Raw genomic sequence first — 14810 nt, 5'->3', positions numbered from 1 at the left:
TTTGGAAGTACGTGCGAAACGCCAAAAACATATGAAACAACTTGAAGCAAGGAAAACGAACTTTTCACTAGCTGGTACTTTTGGATGTCAACCGAAAGTGAGCAAACCTTACGGACTTCATCCTTTGTTTACATCGACAACTAGTCTGCCGTAGACATTGAGAGGAAAGATCCACCCAAACAACCCACTTCAGTTGCAGACAGGCTTGTTAATAATGAGGTAAGCTAAAAAATATTTGCTTGCGAAATACGCATGTTTGTTTTAAATATTAACCAATTATTGCTTTGCGAAATATAAATGGGTTTTTCTAAAAATAAAAAGCCACGTGAAAATATATTTTGAAATTACAGAAATTCAAAGAGTCGCATTATTGATTCCAGTTAACAATTTATTTGAAATAAATTTGCATATAATACTATTTTGTAATATTAAGTTCTTATGTAGTCTCTTGAAACAATATTGTCAGTGGTGTAACAATCTTGAAGGTATATATTTTCACACATGTCAGTGTCCTCACATTATTATTATTTCCTATTTTCAAATATGAGTAAACAATACTAAACATGTTTAATTATTTTCATAAATTTATATCCTATGTTGGCGAAAAGAATGAAATGGTAACATTTGGTATTTTGTTATATTTATAACTAAACTTGTAGGCAATTAGGCATATACATTAAAACTGTGAATTGTTATTAGTGGTTATGTATTTTACAATTAATGCTACATTCTGATAGCATATATCATGTAATAGTCTTAACTTTAAAATATATTTTGTATAATAATACATCTTGGCAAACCTGTTACACCACTGATCGTTTTTTAGTGACTAAATGCTGTTGGGACTGAACCATATACAGTGATTCATTAGGATAATTGGGTTATGTATGTTCTATTAATGATGTTTTCATGTCCGTCCATCCATCCATCCATCCATCTTCTTCCGCTTATCCGAGGTCGGGTCGCGGGGGCAGCAGCCTAAGCAGGGAAGCCCAGACTTCCCTCTCCCCAGCCACTTCATCCAGCTCCTCCCGGGGGATCCCGAGGCGTTCCCAGGCCAGCCGGGAGACATTGTCTTCCCAACGTGTCCTGGGTCTTCCCCGTGGCCTCCTACCGGTCGGGCGTGCCCTAAACACCTCCCGAGGGAGGCGATCGGGTGGCATCCTAACCAGATGCCCTAACCACCTCATCTGGCTCCTCTCAATGTGGAGGAGCAGCGGCTTTACTTTGAGCTCCCCCCGGATGACAGAGCTTCTCACCCTATCTCTAAGGGAGAGCCCTGCCACCCGGCGGAGGAAACTCATTTCGGCCGCTTGTACCGGTGATCTTGTCCTTTCGGTCATAACCCAAAGCTCATGACCATAGGTGAGGATGGGAACGTAGATCGACCGGTAAATTGAGAGCTTTGCCTTCCGGCTCAGCTCCTTCTTCATCACAACGGATCGATACAGCGTCCGCATTACTGAAGACGCCGCACCGATCCGCCTGTCGATCTCACGATCCACTCTTCCCTCACTCGTGAACAAGACTCCGAGGTACTTGAACTCCTCCACTTGGGGCAGGGTCTCCTCCCCAACCCGGAGATGGCACTCCACCCTTTTCCGGGCGAGAACCATGGACTCGGACTTGGAGGTGCTGATTCTCATCCCAGTCGCTTCACACTCGGCTGCGAACCGATCCAACAATACTAAACATGTTTAATTATTTTCATAAATTTATGTCCTATGTTGGCGAAAAGAATGAAATGGTTACATTTGGTATTTTGTTATATTTATAACTAAACTTGTAGGCAATTAGGCATATACATTAAAACTGTGAATTGTTATTAGTGGTTATGTATTTTACAATTAATGCTACTTTCTGATAGCATATATCATGTAATAGTCTTAACTTTAAAATATATTTTGTATAATAATACATCTTGGCAAACCTGTTACACCACTGATAATTTTTTTGTGACTAAATACGGTTGGGACTGAACCATATACAGTGATTCATTAGGATAATTGGGTTATGTATGTTCTATTAATGATGTTTTCATGTCTTTAAACACTAAAATATTTTCTTCAAATGGTGCTGTCTTTGTTAATTTTAGCATGTTAAATTGGTGAAAAACCAGGAGCTTCGGGGGGCGTCGTCCCCCTTGTCCCCCGGAAATGTTTTCAGTCTTTTTCATTGTGGTCAAATCACATGCCTGAATTTCTTGCCACTTTCGCATCTTTGGGCCACTGGTGCAACTTGAATCCGTCCCTGTTCGTGTTGTTACACCCTCCGACAACACACCGACGAAAGTGAGAAAATGGCGGATTGCTTCCCGATGTGACGTCACGTTGTGACGTCATCGCTCCGAGAGCGAATAATAGAAAGGCGTTTAATTCGCCAAAATTCACCCATTTAGAGTTCGGAAATCGGTTAAAAAAATATATGGTCTTTTTTTCTGCAACATCAAGGTATATATTGACGCTTACATAGGTCTGGTGATAATGTTCCCCTTTAATAAACAGCACCACATCTTATTACAGTAAAAAAGTACTGTTTTTTTTAATTTAGAGAAAATTGCTGTAAAAACTACAAAAAATTTCAAAATGTTACCATGAAATCTATTTCTACTTATGCATTGCACAATTTGATGGATAACTTGCTTTGAAATCATTAGTATTTATTTCTATTTTAAAAATAGTTTGATTGTCTGATAATATATTTTTAAGCAATATTTAAGTTAACAAAATTTGCGATTGCATGGAGTGCATGTATTTTTTTTTCCTGCCAAAATAGAATGAAAGAATACATTTAGTAAGACAAGTTAACGTACTTTATTGATACATATTATTTCCAGGATTTTGAGGGCCAAATAAAATGAAGTGGGGGGGCCATCTGGCCCCCGGACCTTGGGGTTGACACCTGTGCTGTAGTTGGTTATGGACATACAAATCTCTTTTAATGTATAATTTTCATCATGCACACTAATTGTTATCAAAGTCTTACTTTATGGAGAGGAGTTATTCTGGATTTGTGTTGCTTAGCCAGTCAATGAAGGGGGACAAACCTCAATTGTTCAATTTATGGACAAATGAATAGAAATAGGCGAGATGAATAAATGAACAGTCAATCAGCATGCTAAATCAAACTATAACCTACATTCTTCTATGACAACAGAATGGCTAGCAGAACAGAAGGCAGAGGAAACTACACGTTTTGATTTAGTATTTGCTAGTTGAACTTTACGGATCACAAAAAAGGTAAATTTGGATCGCTAACGTTGTTAGCATAAATGAATGGGATTTAACATAGAGAACATTAGCATCACGGCTAACGGAGAAATATTTTCGGTTCATTATGAGACCGTGGTGGTACATAAACCTAGCCAGCTAGAGATATTGGCCCCAAAATTATTTAACAAGTACAGGAACAGCTAGCTAGCTTGAGTGGAAGTCTGCTGGAGTAGTCATACAGTAAACAGCAATTACACCTCTATTAATCTTAAATACCATAGATCAAATATATTTACCCCAGTAATATCATCAACACTTACCTGACTGGATGAAGTCCTTGGGCTCAAATACTAGTGTGGCCTCAATAGCCCTGCTGTAGTGTGTAGCATGCTGGGAATTATCTGATGGAAGAATGCACTGCACATGTGATGGAGGAATGCACAGTGGAGGGTTGAAATTAAACTGAATTTGCATTAAATCAGGTTGTTTTAGAATAGAATAGAATAGAAAGTACTTTATTGATCCCTGGGGGAAATTCAGCACCACAGTTCGCTCACAATAGACAATAAACACTTAGGTATTTTTTACATGTGAATAATATAAATACAGTCTATTATACAGCATTATTCACATGTGAATAATATAAATACAGTCTATTATACAGCATTATTCACATGTGAATTATATAAATACAGTATGTATGTAAGTATAAAACTGTGTCGAAGCTTTTGTTTGTGCTTCCCTCTACAATAGGTAACATTCACTTGCAGTTCCACTCCAGTGGGAACCACTACGTGTGGAGCAAAGTCACATCAACGGTGCACAATATTATCGTAGGGAAACTCTGGATTGACCAGGTATGTTTTAAACAAGAACATGCATGCTGAGGAAAGTCCCGACACAATTTCCTCATGGTCCTGTTGTGTCATGTCGCTGGCAGTCAGGGGACATCGACGTGATCAACAGCACCACCAAGGACATGTGTCACCTCAAGTTCTCCCCCTACAGCTACTTCTGCAGAGACGCCCCCCGCAAGGTAGGGACCGCAGCCTTTCCTCCTTGCGCGCCTTTTGAGCTGGAGCTGCACGCCGTGTCTCTCCTTCTCCAGGTGACTGGAGTGGTGGAGGACAAAGAAGGCACAGCACATTACATCCTGTCAGGAACCTGGGATGAGAAGATGGAGAGCGGCAAGATAGTGAACAGCAGTCAAGGCTGCGGAGGCTCCGAAGGCAAACAAAAGACAGTTTATCAGACTCTCCCGTCCAAACTTCTGTGGAAGAAATACCCCCTCCCGTATGTTCACTCTCATGACCTTCTCGTCTCCAGGACTTCATCTGACGCGTCCGCTCTGTCACTTCTCTCCGCAGGGATAACGCAGAGAACATGCACTACTTCTCTGCCTTGGCTTTGACTTTGAACGAGCTGGAAGACGGCGTGGCGCCCACCGACAGTCGCCTGCGTCCCGACCAGCGGCTGATGGAGGCCGGGCTGTGGGACGAAGCAAACGCCCACAAGCAGCGGCTGGAGGAATGCCAGAGGCTGGAGAGGAAAAGGAGGGAGGTGCAAGCCACCCAAGCCCTGCAGGAAGGTGAGTCAATGCTAGATCACAGCCTCCATTAGGAATACGCTATGCAGACACAAGTATTGGGACACTTGGCCCATACAGGACGTGCAACTTCGGAAATAGAGGTTAGTAGCCAGTGGCGTTTCTCAAGGGTTTTGAATGGGTTTCAGGTCAATTTCTTCCACACTTAAGTCATCCAATCATGAAACACTCTGTGCACTAAGACATTGTTTTTTTAACCACATGGCCGCAAAAAAATATCTGTTTCTCAGCTGTGATCTGTATGGGCTGCAGCGGTGCTAAGTTGTAATACACCTTTTCACCACTTGTGGCAGTAATGACAATATCAAACAGAAGAAGTCTAGAGCATGGACGTCAAACTCTGGCCCGCAGGCCAAATTTGTGTAATTTCATTTGGCCCTTGAGGCAATATCAAATTAACATTAGAGCTGGCCCGCCGGTATTATACAGCGGCGGTGCCGCTGTAACACCGCATTCACCGCTAATACTCATACTTGCCAACCCTCTCGATTTTCCCGGGAGACTCCCGAATTTCAGTGCCCCTCCCGAAAATCTCCCGTGGCAACCATTCTCCCGAATTTCTCCCGATTTCCACCCAGACAACATTATTGGGGGTGTGCCTTAAAGGCACTGCCTTCAGCGTCCTCTACATCTTGTCGTCACGTCCGCTTTTCCTCCATACAAACAGCGTGCCGGCCCACTCACATAATATAAGCGGCTTTTACACACACAAGTGAATGCAAGCATACTTGGTCAACAGCCATACAGTTCACACTGAGGGTGGCCGTATAAACAACTTTAACACTGTTACAAATATGCGCCACACTGTGAACCCACACCAAACAAGAATGACAAACACATTTCGGGAGAACATCCGCACGGTAACACAACATAAACACAACAGAACAAATACCCAGAACCCATTGCAGCACTAACTCTTCCAGGATGCTACAATATACACCCCCGCTACCACCAAACCCCGCCCCCCCCCCCCAGCCCTGCCCCCGCCCTCCAAGTTAATGTTGATATTTACCTCAGAAGGCTGCAAATAGAAAAGAGGCATTACATTTTTTATTTAATATACCATTGATGTTTTTTCGTTAGTTTTTTTAAAATTGATTTTGCACTATTAAGTTATATAAGCGTTGCTTGTTCCATATTCAGTGTTAAAGCAAATCAGTGTAGCAAACTGAGCAATAATTAACGTTTTATTCATGCACTTTCTCTTGCTACTTCAAGGCTTGAATGTTTGATTCATTCATTATTGTTATTTTATTTTCAAATTTATTATTAGCCTGTGGAAAAAGTTTATTTTGATATTTGCCTCAGAAAACTGCAAATAGAAAAGAGGCATTACATTTTTATTTACATTTTATTTGATATGCTATTGATATTTTTTATTTATTATTAATATTATTTGAAACTCGATTTTGCATGTCACTATAAAGTTATATAAGCCTTGCTTGTTCAATATTCAATGCAAAACTTGTTTGGGTCCCTATTAAAAGGTTAATTTGTTCAACCTTGGCCTGCGGCTTTGTTCAGTTTTAAATTTTGGCCCACTCTGTATTTGAGTTTGACAACCCTGGTCTAGAGCAATAATTCAAAGAGAAGATTTCTTAAGCGCATGACTAAAGTGGTGAAGATGTATTTTCCTTTGCACTTAAGTTTTAGTGACAGAAACGTATATTGTATTTATTAATTTAAGTTTATTATATATGTATTATTATTAATTATTAATTTGGTTAGCATGCATTTATTTAAGCACTGCATAACTGTTTGTAAGTTTAAATGTCATCAGTTTTTATGAGTCCCTTCTTGTGCAGTTTATTTGGTTAGTATTTATTATTGTTATTAGCCTGACCTATATGAATCTTTGCTTTTAACACATGGTTTTATATCATTTGACAAGATTTATCCTGTTAAACTGGAAGTTGGTTAGATATAATTTTTAATGCAATTTAAAATCAAGAGTGAGATTACTAATTCAGTTTTTTTTGAGTGGGCCTCAGGCCCCTCTGTTATGGAAAAGTTAGGCTCTCGAGGTCAAAAAGGTTAAGAACCTCTGCGTGTATGTATGTGTATATATATATATATATACAGTACAGGCCAAAAGTTTGGACACACCTTCTCCTCATTCAATGTGTTTTCTTTATTTTCATGACATTGTGGATTGTCAAAACTATGAATGAACACTTGTGGAGTTATGTACTTTACAAAAAAAAGGTGAAATAACTGAAAACATGTTTTATATTGTAGTTTCTTCAAAATAGCCACCCTTTGCTCTAATTACTGCACACTCTTGGCTTTCTCTCGATGAGCTTCAAGAGGTAGTCACCTGAAATGGTTTTCACTTCACAGGTGTGCCTTGTTGATTAGTGGAATTTCTTGCTTTATTAACTGGGTTGGGACCATCAGTTGTGTTGTGAATGAGAAGGTGTGTCCAAACTTTTAGCCTGTACTGTATATATGTATAATGTAAATGTATGAGGTAGATCACCTCGACTTGGTCATTTGAAAAGTAGCTCGCCTACTGAAAAAATGTGGGCACCCCTGGTCTACAGGTATTCTTGCATTCATGTTGGGCTGAACCAGTTGAACAGTCTGATAAAAAAATGCATCTCCTTTGTACAAGTTAACGGTCATGTTTTCTTAAGAAAGCTTGTGTGTGCGTGTGTGTGTGTGTGGGTGTGTGTGTGTGTGTGTTCTGGCAATGCTTACTTAATGGGGACATCGCTCTGTTTACACAGTCACCTTTAGGGGACCTCTGACGGTATGGGGACAAAAGAACAGGTCCCCTAAAGGGAAACCCTTTTTAATGATAAATAGTTGGAGTTGCAGACAACTTCATTACTGCTAAATAGCAGTTTTCAGTAATGTCACAGAAGATGCAGGATTTGCTTTAACATTTAAGTGGTGAAACGTCCTATAAGAGGACAGCTGTAGTGCTGTATTCTGACCATCATGTCATATTTTATTTCAACTTTTTTTTTTTTTTTTTTTCTTTTTTTTTAAATGGTCCTCACTAGTCACGTACAAATTTGTGTAAATTATGCAAAATTATTTAAATTTGGTCCCCATGAACCATATTAACTCTTTTTCCCCACGGTCCCCAGTAAGAATGATCAGTACATTACTTCATCAATCCAGAGATTTAAAGACGTGTTTGCATACTTGCCAACCTTGAGACCTCCGATTTCGGGAGATGAGGGGGGGTTGGGAGGGGCGGGGTTTGGTGGTAGCGGGGGTGTATATTGTAGCGTCCCGGAAGAGTTAGTGCTGCAAGGGGTTCTGGGTATTTGTTCTGTTGTGTTACGGTGCGGATGTTCTCCCGAAATGTGTTTGTCATTCTTGTTTGGTGTGGGTTCACAGTGTGGCGCATATTTGTAACATTGTTAAAGTTGTTTATACGGCCACCCTCAGTGTGACCTGTATGTAATACGTGAATGGGCCGGCACGCTGTTTGTATGGAGGAAAAGCGGATGTGATGACAGCTTGTAGAGGACGCTAAAGGCAGTGCCTTTAAGGCACGCCCCCAATATTGTTGTCCGGGTGGAAATCGGGAGAATGGTTGCCCCGGGAGATTTTCGGGAGGGGCACTGAAATTCGGGAATCTCCCGGGATAATCGGGAGGGTTGGCAAGTATGACATCACCAACTGCGCTCCCCTTACTCACCATTGTGTGTTTATACTCAATGGTTAACTGGACATCTTTATGTGCTCGACGCCTCAATCATTGGTATGTTTTCATCTACAAAACCATTCTGGGTATCACTCCATCTTATCTGTCTTGTCTTTTAACAAGGAAACAAGGAAGTCACAATCTTCGTTCAATGAATGTTCTGCAATTTGTCGTCCCCAAAGTAAGAACTGAACTGGGCAAGAAAGCATTTAGGTTTTCAGCACCGAAGGCTTGGAATAACCTACAGTCGATTATTAAACTTCAAACCCTAGTTACGTTGAATGAGTTTAAAGTTTCTGTGAAAGGACTGCAGTCTACCTTGTCTGTATGCACATGTGTCATGTGAGCAAGTTTTAATGTTGTAAATGTGATGTTTTATGTATTTGTTTACTGTTTTTTATGTAACCTTGCTGCTGCCCTCTTGGCCAGGTCTCCCTTGGAAAAGAGATCTTTGATCTCAATGGGATTTTACCTGGTTAAATAAAGGCTAATAATAATTAAAGCTGCAAGCAGCATTGGTCGGGCCCGCGTATTTGGCAGGTGCTAGTCCTAAGTGTCCCAATACTTTTGTCTACTTTTAGTCTGAAGTGTCCCAAGACTTTTGTCTAGTGTACCTACCGTACCTTGTCTGCATTGTGTGGGCACGTTGGTGCTTCCTGCTTTTAAGCAGCCATCTTAAAAAAACAGCAGCGCAGCAGCATCAGCGCAGCGGGTCTTTGAAGGGTCATAAAATCAAAACCGGAGCAGTTAGAAAAAAAGCGCTTCTGTCATTGTAATCACAAGGGTTCAATCTCTCTCCTGTGTTAGTTTGAAGGCGAAACGACAAACGCGCTCAGAGGAGATCGTTTTTGAAGGAAGGTGACCGGTTTTTACAAAAAATTTCTTTTGAAGGGGGAATAGCAAACTTCCTGTTGATTTTTGCTGGGGGTTGTCAATTTATGAAATGTAGGTCTAAGTGAGACCTACATAGAGGTTTTTGTTTCATGTCTCTCCGACCTTCCCAGTGGGAGTTACAGGCAGTTTTGTCATATTTTTCTTCCGAGGAGCAAGTTTTTGTGCGTTTTATTCAAAAATTGCGCTAGAGCAGAATTTTGAGATTTGGGGTTAGGTTTTTTTATTAGATCGCAATTTTTGCCAGTCCTGATGTGCGTGTTCAGTTTGGTGAGTTTTGAAGCATGTTAAGGGGGTCAAATTACAGCTCAAAGAGGCAAAAGTGACGGTTTTTAGTACTTTTTTGTCTTGAAGGGGGAATTGCCCACAACACTCGTAACTTAGATTTGATATCAGGGAAACATCGCTTACTGGATTGTACCGCTCGAAGTGTTGTATGCAGGGGACCAAAGATTTGGAACCGGCTTAATGAGAGCCTCAAGATGCTGTATCCATTCTCCAACTTCAAAAATAAACTAAAAACTTATCTATTAACCACCTATATTTAATGCCTCATGTAGGGTAGACTACTGTTGGGTTTTGCATGGTTGAATGAATGTATGTATGTATGTGTATGCTTGCTTTAGTACTATTATCTTGTGTTAATCATATAGCGTTGTTTTTTGTTTTGTTTTTTGTTGTTGTACTTGCTACCATGTTCCATCACTCCATGTATGTTCCATCATTCCATGTATATTCCATCATTCCATGTATATTCTATCCTCTGGACCCCCTGTCAAAAGCTTCTTCTAGCTTATTTGGGGGACCCTTTCACGTACCAACATCTTTAAATGATGATATTTTACTACTATTGTATTTGTTATATGGTATTGTGAATAAAACTTGAAACTTAACTTGCCAACTTCCTGTTGATTTTAGCCCGAGGATGTACTATTATGAAATCTAGGTCTGAGTCAGACCTACATATAGGTTTTTGTTTCGTGTCTCTCCGACCTTCCTAGTGGGAGTTACAGGCAGTCTAGTTGTTTTTTTTCTAGGGGGCGCTAGAGCGCAATTTTGAGTTTTGTGGTTCGGTTTTTTTTATGAAAAGGCAATTTTCGCAGGTCCTGATGTGTGGGTCAAATATGGTGAGTTTTGAAGCATGTTAAGTGGGTCAAATTACAGCTCAAAGAGGCGGTCGGTATAATAATAATAAAGAATAATAAAACCTTACAAATTCAATAGGTCCTTATGTCCCATTGCATAAGGACTCCCTTTGGGAGTCCTTATGCAATGGGCCATGCGGGCCCTAATAATAATGCGTGTATGAGCTAACTGGGCAGTGGCCATTTTACCTAATTTTTTTTATGCCTCCACAACCTGTAGAAAGGGTGGTCCACACAAGTCATGATCAAAAACTTGGTCCCCATTCCAAATGATAACGTGTGTGTGTGTGTGTGTGTGTGTGTGTGTGTGTGTGTGTGTGTGTGTGTGTGTGTGTGTGTGTGTGTGTGTGTGTGTGTGTGTGTGTGTGTGTGTGTCAATATTAGGGCAAGAGGTGGAGGTGTACCAGCCCCTGTGGTTTGAGAAGAGACTGGACGACAGCACAAGAGAGAGCAGCTACATCTACAGAGGAGGCTACTGGGAGGCCAAAGACAGGCAAGACTGGAGACAGTGCCCTGACATCTTCTAGAACACAAACACTGTTGTCACGCTCACGAAAAATGTCACTCCGACAAATGCCAAGCTTTTCTGTTGGACATGGATCATATACGAACCAAAAACTGACAGCCGTTGTTGTGTCTGGGAAGGGAAGGGAAGGTGAATGTCTTTATGCATAGTTCTGACAAAATCCTGCTAGGCTAAATGACTTGACTCTTGCAGCAGGACTTTGTATTGTGGGGCTGCAGGGTCAGCCAAAACCAAGACTGCTTTACATGCAAATGCTTTGGAAATAATCATTGTTGTTATAGTAGTAGACTACAACATACCTGCCAACTACTCCAGTTTTCCCGTAATTAGTACGGTTTTCATCAACCTATTCCGGGTTACGGTTGCAGTGATAAAATATACGGTTTTTCATTAATTAAAAAAAAAATTTTTTTTTAAGTTTTATTCACGAAATCGCGTAACAACAATGACAATCGACACTGCTTCCCGTAACTTCCTATCGAGCCATTCCGAATGCCATGCGCGAGGCTATTTATAGCACCGCTGCCAAGCACGAGGCACCAGTTGCCATTGTTTCCAAACGAGCGAACGATCATGGAATCAGCCGGAGAAAAATCGCAAACGAGTCTTAAACCGAAAAGAAAACTGCAGTCATTCCGTGAAGAATATTCAAAAGCCTATCCGGGAATAATTATCCGTTCCAAAAAAGGGTGAAAACTACGCAAATTGCACCTTGCGCAGACAAGATTTTTCGATCGGACACGGAGGAATTAGCGATGTAAAAGACCACGTTGGGACAAAAAAAACACAAGTCTAATGCCGTTGCTAGCGATACAAGTGGAAAACTTTCAACGTTTTTCGTTGCCCAAACAGATTCTTTGGATGTGATAAATGCCGAAGTTTTATTTACGGAGGCAATAATTGAGCATGGACTTCCAATCGCACTGGCTGATCACATGGGACAGTTATTACGGAAAATGTTTCCCGACTCGAAAATCGCCAAAAAATATGGATGTGGTCGAACCAAAACATCAAACATTATTCAGTGTCTTGGAGCAGAATCCTCAAAAAGTATCGCCGATGTCATGAAGACGGAACCATTTTGCGTGTCGACTGACGGCAGCACCGATTATGACGATGTAAAACTGTACCCACATGTCAATCAACCCATATGATTTTTGCTGTAATATTTTTGTTTTGAAAAGTCACTGTGACTGAAAGAAAAGTGATGGTTTTAGCAACATTTTAACCTGTTTGAATGCTAATAATCATTTTGCGTCAGGGGGCTTTGCGGCCCCTGGACCCTGGCTACTAGGTTTTTCTGATTTCAAAAGTTGGCAGGTATGCTACAATCATTTTTCATGTTAGAAGTAGATCGACTAGTCGTCCTAGTGGTCATTGTAGTAGAAATAGACCTAATGTCTACCTTTTCCCTGGAGAAAGTGTCTGACCTTCCACAAAACATACAGTGTGTTTATAACATGTCAATATTACCCGAGCGGGTCTAACTTATGCGACGGGTTTATTGCTGTATCATTTGAATCGGTACCAGTGCCAGTCAAAAGTATGCAGACACCCTCCAATGTTATTAAATGTATCCAAACGTTTGACTGCTACTGGACATCTACTTACCGTATTATCCGCACCATAAGGCGCCCTGGGTTATAAGCCGCGCCTTCAATGAACGGCATATTTCAAAACTTTGTCCACCTATAAGCCGCCCCGTGTTGTAAGCCGCATCTAACTGCGCTAAAGGAATGTCAAAAAAACAGTCAAATAGGTCAGTCAAACTTTAATAATATATTAAAACCAGCGTGATGTGGGCGCGCATGGAATCGTATATCAACATGGACGAAGCTGCGTGAAAAAAGCCACCCGGCCTCTTCGCGTAAACTTAAACTTACCTTAACCACTCGCTCATCTTTTCTTCATCCATCCCTTCGAGTTAGCTTTTATGATGACGCCGGCTGGAAAGGTCTCTTTTGGCAAGGTCTTCCTTTTGAATATCACCATGGGTGGAAGTTTCTGGCCATTAGCATGGCAAGCTTGAACCACAGTGAAGGATGACTTCTCATTCCCTGTGGTGCGAATATTCACCGTACGTGCTCCCGTTGTATCCACAGTGCGGTTCACAGGAATATCAGTTGCTGTGAAATAGTAATCCGTGTGCGGATGGAGAGATTGCGTCTTTTCATGAACCGGATCCCTGTCGTTTAGTAGGAGCCATTTTGTGGTCTTTACAGATGTAAACACACAAAGGAAATGAAACGTACGGTGATATCCGCGCGCTTTTTCTTCTTCTACGCGGGCGGGTGGTTGCTTACAGTAGAAGAAGAAGCGCTTCCTGTTCTATGGGGGCGGGTGCTTACCTTGGCGGTTGCTTGCGTAGAAGAAGAAGCGCTTCCTGTTCTACCGGGAAAAAAGATGGCGGCTGTTTACCGAAGTTGCGAGACCGAAACTTTATGAAAATGAATCTTAATATTTATCCATATATAAAGCGCACCGGGTTATAAGGCGCACTGTCAGCTTTTGAGAAAATTTGTGGTTTTTAGGTGCGCCTTATAGTGCGGAAAATACGGTACATACTAGTCAACTGCAATAAGTGTATATCCATCCATGCATTTTCTACCGCTTGTCCCTGTCGGGGTCGCGGGGGTGCTGGAGCCTATCCCAGCTGCATTCGGGCGGATGTCAGGGTACACTCCGGACATGTCGCCAGCTCATCGTAGGAGACAACATTCACACTATGAATTAAAAATAGCAACACACTTGAATAATATTGGTAATATGGGTAGTTACTGTCTAGCAATCATTTTTTAGACATGTATGCAATAAGAAAGCTGCAGTTACTTGTGAATAAAATGAAAATAGTGCAAATTGTGTTTCTATGTTGCACAAAAAAAAATAGCCTACAGCAGCTTAGCTCTGACGTACATGCACAATATATAATAAATAGTAGTGACCTGTTTATTTACGGGTTTTTATCGTGTACACGTGAATAACTCACTGGTTGAGTTTGGCCTGTATATATAGCAAAATGTGTTATTATTCAGTTACTGTAGAAATAATACTTGAATATCCATATTTAACTAAATGATTTGTTGGTAAGGTGTTGGCTTGAATTACTCACTTTATGAGATGTATTGTTCAAATAAAGCACAACTTAGAAGTTTACCTCCAACTTAATACTACATGTTACCTAAATACTGAGGTTTTGATGCACTACATGTACTGTACATGTACTGTACTGTAGCTATGCATGTTTTTTTGGTGGGGATGGTGCAAAGTCGTGTCCCTTTCACCCGGACTCATTACTGAAATGTGATGTGAAATCACCATTTGTGCCCAAAGACCTTTGAAAATGTTACTTCTTTTTTTTTTTTTTAGCTCAAATAAAAACATGAAGGTGTCGCCATGGTGTTGTGAAGCTGCTGTTATGTACTATAAACTCATGCAACTCTCAAGAGTTCCATGGGACATGCTGTGTCTTTTTAAGTCAAACTTGCCAACCCTCCCGATTTTTCCAGGAGACTCCCGAATTTCAGTGTCCCTCCCGAAAATTTCCCGGGGCAACCATTCTACCAAATTTCTCCCGTTTTTCACCCGAACAACAATATTAAGGGCGTGCCGTGATGGCACTGCCTTTAGCGTCCCCTACAACCTGTCGTCGCGTCCGCTTTTTCACCATACAAACAGCGTGCCGGCCCAGTCACATGTTTTATGCGACACGTGACTGCAAGACATATTTGATCAACAGCCATACAGGTCACACTGAGGGTGGCTGTATAAA

The 14810-nt window shown here is 41.0% G+C and overlaps 1 protein-coding gene across 2 annotated transcripts in view; it reads left to right on the top strand.

Annotated features, from left to right (window-relative positions):
• osbp2a (oxysterol binding protein 2a) overlaps positions 1-14431 on the top strand; it is a 46767-nt gene extending 32336 nt beyond the window's left edge. For both annotated transcript variants that reach the window (XM_061926763.2, XM_061926764.1), the window contains 5 exons: positions 3966-4069; positions 4153-4248; positions 4321-4505; positions 4580-4800; positions 10900-14431. In XM_061926763.2, the coding sequence (XP_061782747.1) occupies positions 3966-4069; positions 4153-4248; positions 4321-4505; positions 4580-4800; positions 10900-11042 (749 nt within the window). In that variant the 3' untranslated portion in view covers positions 11043-14431. The remainder of the gene's footprint in view (positions 1-3965; positions 4070-4152; positions 4249-4320; positions 4506-4579; positions 4801-10899) is intronic.
• The last annotated feature ends 379 nt before the right edge of the window (positions 14432-14810 follow it).

The sequence above is a fragment of the Nerophis lumbriciformis genome, linkage group LG32 (assembly GCF_033978685.3).
Source record: "Nerophis lumbriciformis linkage group LG32, RoL_Nlum_v2.1, whole genome shotgun sequence".
NCBI lineage: Eukaryota > Metazoa > Chordata > Actinopteri > Syngnathiformes > Syngnathidae > Nerophis > Nerophis lumbriciformis.
This window is presented reverse-complemented; position numbering and strand designations above follow the sequence as displayed.